Below are 4,639 nucleotides of genomic sequence, written 5' to 3' on the forward strand. Positions count from 1 at the left end.
ATATAGGGAAGAATAAAATACCAAATGTATGCCTAACTCTCTTCTTCTCTAAGGCTTGTTTTAAAAGGCCAAAAACACACGATGAAAGTTCTCACGATTTTTGCATCAAAATTTGAAGCTTTTGACAGAATCACAAGACCATGGAGTTTTCCTAATGACAAGATGAAGACGAACTTTAGATGACGTAAGAAGAGGTGGTGAGTTTTGATATGCAAATTTTTCAGTTGCCCTTCCTATCCTAAGGGAAAATTACCTTTCTATCCCAAGGGAAAATTCTCTTTTAACCATTCCAAAGCCAAAAGCACCCATCCATCCATACAAAGGTTTGTTTACCAGAAGAGAAGATGGGTATCACCTCCTACTGTTAATCCAAAAAACCTCTGATAGCAGAGCATGCAATCACATGCAACAATACTCTCGAACCTCCAAGAACAATCACTGCAATATATATTCTTATGGCCACTTTTCTCTGGCCTCCAATAAATGACAATCAAACCACTGACCATGAACCGCGCCTCCAATTTGAGATCATAGAAAGCTCATTAACTCTTTCATTAATTACTTAGCTTGTCCAATACATGAGATGCCCGCTGTCACGCCGTGTTGCTACGAACCAATGGACACTCCAAAAAAATGCTGGAAATCACATGCTGTTGTTGTTCCAGCACCTTGGTATCCATTTGCCAGCATCGTTAACTAACCCATTAAATAATCTACATCTGCACCGACATATAGCGGCATGGCTAACATGTGAATATAAAGTGATCACCAGAGAAATGGCTTCATTGATGGCAACCGGTTCTCCTGTTTCTGTATAGCCTCCTGATGGCCATGCCATGACAAACCTAAAGCAGAAATCCTCCATCCATCACATACATTTTACTTCAAAACTTCAGCTGTCCTTGCATATGCACCTTTGCATGGAGCAACAAAGCTTGTACAATCAACAATTCTATGGCTCGAATGTCAAGTATGCGGTAACCGACTTTGTTTTCTGTTTCATCACCACTGCCTCAAACATTCCATCAGACCCAAATGTGCTTGGAAATTCACAGGGTTCTACTGGCCCTGGCAGCCTAAAAGACACTGTGAAAGGGCCTGGAGGGCAGAGGAATTGCGTATGCATATTGAACACCCGAGAACCCCTCTCGATCTGCATTTCGCCTGTTGTTGTATTCCCTCTTATCATCACTTTGCCATCACTTTCCACTTGACAGCTAAATTCACCTGAGAAGGCAAACACATAAGGATTATGTTAAACCATATGCCTTGGCGCGGAAAAGGTATAAAGAGTCCGAACTTAGCTGGACGATTCTTTCTTTCTCTCTCTCTCTCTCTCTCTCTCTCTCTCTCTCTCTCTCTCTCTCTGCCAACTAACACCCTAAGGCTCTTAACAGTAAACCCTAACCCTAAGTCGGCCTCCCCTTGGACGATGGGTAGCCCTGCAGGAGGGCAACGGACAGCACCGCCCCACGCTCAGCCGCAAAGCATGACCCCATCAATCCTGTCCCTCATCAAGCTCGGCTACTGCTCGTCAAATGGGCAGAGCAGCTGCTCCCTACTCTGCTCTGCTGACACACCCCAAGTCTCATCAACTAGTTAGCTCTGACTGATTTGCCGATAGGTCGTCACTTCTCTATCCATGCCAAGATTTCAAACTCATAAACAAGTGGGGGTTTTCTTCCACAGGATGCACCTCGTTCCCACCCAAAACTTCATCGAAGCTGTACTTTCATTCCCACACCAAAGCATGGTCGACGGCATGCCCTACTTGCACAGTTAGCAGCCTAGGTTTGATCACCTTTGTCAAGGATCCCCATTCTCAATACTCAAAGGCCTCTTTCCCATGAGAGGGGCATCTCTCAAAACACGATGCAATGAGGGAGCCCGTTCACCTCAATCAAACGGGCCTGGCTTTTTGTTCCCACACCACGGGTGGATCCATGGAGCGGCTCCAAGTACAAATCCGAGAACTCAAAGATGAGAACATGGAAGTCAAGGCTCGGCTGGCCGCCTTGGAGCCACATTTTGCAGGTGCAAAAGCAGGTTGACAACGACAACCTTCTTGCCAAGCTAAGGAAGTGCAACACACACTCACCGCCAACTAGGTGAAACTCGTCACACAAGTCAAGAAGCAACAGCCGCCGTCCCCTCCAAGGTACAAGAGTGCATGCGAGTGCATCGTCGACGAGAAGGATTAGCGTTGTCCCTTCACATCGGCCGCTTGCCATCTACCTGGTAGGGGGAGAGTGACAACTACACGTCGACCTTAGTCAAGCTCAACCAATCCATTCACCCAACCGAGGTGGACCCCAACACAATTGAGAAGGTTCACCACGACGACCGCATCAACCAAGGCATCCTTGTTCCAAAATTAATGAGGCGCGCATAGCAAGCATGACTACTCAAGGGCACCTAAGTTTGGATAAATGAGCCTTGACCCCCGTTCAACTCAAAGTCAAGAAGCAAAGGGGGGGGGGGGCGTTCCTTGGGACCCCAAGCTCCTCAATAATGACCTTGCCTCCTCGGACCTCAATATACGGCCCATTTGCCAGCTGCTCATGCATCCCGTACCTTTTGAAGTCTCCCCCCCCTTCTTACCCACCCCCCTACCCGCACTTCCTAAGTGACATGTCACAATTTTGTTGTACCATGTACCCTATTGGTAAAAGGCACCTCATGTATGTTTTCTTGGTCGCATGGGTCTTATTTGACCTCCGATGACAATAATCAATCTCTCTCTCTCTCTCTCTCTCTCTCTCTCTCTCTCTCACACACACACACACACACACACACACACACACACACACACAAGAAGACATGAAAAAAACCGACAAAAATAGAAAACAGACAGCTCTTTTTGTTTGATAAGGTCAAGACAAAAAAATGAGCAATCCATTTTTGCTTTTCAAATCATTAACATAGAGGACAACTCACCTTCATCCCTCTTGACACCTGGCAAAGCAGCTCTAAACATATAAGCATCCTCCGCTTCTCCTATATCCACTGCTCCAAACAATGGTCCGCTTTGCCGCATTGCAGCTGTGCCTGTAAAGACCACGGCGGGTTTCGCGGCATTGATAATACTATTCCATCGATCCATTGTGGGAGGACTTGACAGAAGTAACATGGTTGCGCCGACTTTGTCATTTGGATCAAGCCAGCAAGGCTTTTCCTCCTCAAGTGGTGAAAAAGTCTGCAATGGAGGTGGTAGAAGCTCTACATGCTCCGTCTTCCTACGCTTTTTTGCATCATCACCAATGTAAAACCCCAAGGCTCTATTGTCCTGTACTTGCTCTTGCAGGGTGCGATGAACCTCTGCCATAGCCTGGAAGCGTGCATACCGATCATCATCTCTGTCCGACCGTAGTCCATGCTGATAATTGCGTGCCTGGTATGCATCAAGGTGGAGGTCAGTAAGACCACTCAGCTTGCGGAACCTTGCCAAATCCTGGGGCCTTATATAAGAAATATCTGGGCTGTTGATAAACGTAATGCTTTCGACAACTTTGTATGTACCTTTGAACCGGGAATGCCGATGAAGATGATGTGGAAAGAGATTGGGGAACTGACGCTCATCTTCAAGAGCTTCTTTGACAGGCGGGGCAAGGTGACCATGTAGGAATTTGTATAGGGATTGAAGCTTCACTCGTGCGGATGGGTGGGCATGCCGAAGCGCGAAATAGTAAATGCTCTCAATCTCTGCAATTTTGAAGACAGATCGGAAGAGGTCATGAGATGTGTAGGAGGGAAGTCGGAGCGATGCTCTATGGAGAGCAGACTTGCGAGGTGTTTCATGTTTGATGTCGGGGCCGAAATATGTGCCCAGCACAAAGACAAGTAGAAAGCGTTGATCGTTTGTAGAGGCCCCTACTCGGGGTCGAGGCAAGCTCACTATTGCTCCTGCATCTTCTTCTACATGGTGATACGGAGCTTGCGGCCTCTCCACCACAGTGCCATACCGATACTGTCCATCCATCATCCCCCTCTCTCCCAAAATTTGAGCAGCTTTAACACAATTGCTGCTGCATCTACTTCTGCTTAGTACTTCCTCCACCATGCCCCATCTTTACTGCGCTTCTCAACATTTCTCCCAGTGGGACCTCTCTCTCTCTCTCTCTCTCTCTCACTGCTGCAGCAGCTCTGATCGCCCACATCAATAAGCCATCAGAACAACGAAGAACAGAGCATACCTCCATGAGTTGCTTAGCTCACTCAGCTGATCCATCTCTCTTTCCTCGCTCGCTCGCTCGCTCGCTCGCTCGCGCAGAAGAGTAGCAGGGGCGAGCGTGCGCGCGCGTGCGTTCTGCCTCGGGCGTGCGTGCGCGTGCGTTCCTAAAGTATGAGAGAGAGAGAGAGAGAGAGAGGTGGCCCGTGGGTGACTCGCGGTCATCATTTTGGCGGAGAAATAGCGCCTCAACATGTTGGCCTGAAGTCTTCCATTTTTTGAGAGAGAGAGAGAGAGGTCTTACTATCTTACTTCTTATCTTATCTTTCTATCTTACTATTTTATCTTACTATATACTAAAGGAAGTTGAACACCCTAAAAGTAGGGAGCTTTATATGTTTGACACATGGCACGAGCTTTTCACTTCTAGAGCCTCACTAAACACAATGCACGCAACCAGAGAGAGAGAGA

General features: G+C 47.4%; 1 protein-coding gene across 2 annotated transcripts; it reads right to left on the bottom strand.

Moving 5' to 3' along the window:
* Positions 1-528: 528 nt before the first annotated feature.
* On the bottom strand, positions 529-4,374 carry LOC147439298 (alpha-crystallin domain-containing protein 22.3-like). 2 transcript variants are annotated; one of them, XM_086485172.1, is made up of 3 exons: positions 3,520-3,755; positions 2,938-3,391; positions 529-1,227 (listed from the first exon to the last, which is right to left on the bottom strand). In XM_086485172.1, exons 1-3 carry the CDS (start codon positions 3,616-3,618, stop codon positions 953-955), a joined length of 828 nt encoding a protein of 275 aa, XP_086341298.1. In that variant the 5' UTR covers positions 3,619-3,755; the 3' UTR covers positions 529-952. The 2 variants fall into 2 exon arrangements, with proteins under 2 accessions (XP_086341298.1, XP_086341297.1); XM_086485171.1 differs by having other exon boundaries at positions 2,938-4,374.
* Between the last annotated feature and the right edge of the window lie 265 nt (positions 4,375-4,639).

This window comes from Adiantum capillus-veneris, chromosome 16 (genome assembly GCF_014529385.1).
Source record: "Adiantum capillus-veneris isolate H3 chromosome 16, ASM1452938v2, whole genome shotgun sequence".
Lineage (NCBI taxonomy): Eukaryota > Viridiplantae > Streptophyta > Polypodiopsida > Polypodiales > Pteridaceae > Adiantum > Adiantum capillus-veneris.

What these genes read in the sequence shown, in the direction of transcription:
- LOC147439298 (XM_086485171.1), bottom strand. Translation starts at nt 4,060, where the DNA reads ATGGTGGAGGAAGTACTAAGCAGAAGTAGATGCAGCAGCAATTGTGTT. An exon ending in AGGTGTCAAGAGGGATGAAG is followed by an intron (nt 1,228 to 2,937) that starts GTGAGTTGTCCT and finishes TTGCCTTCTCAG; the next exon opens with GTGAATTTAGCTGTCAAGTG.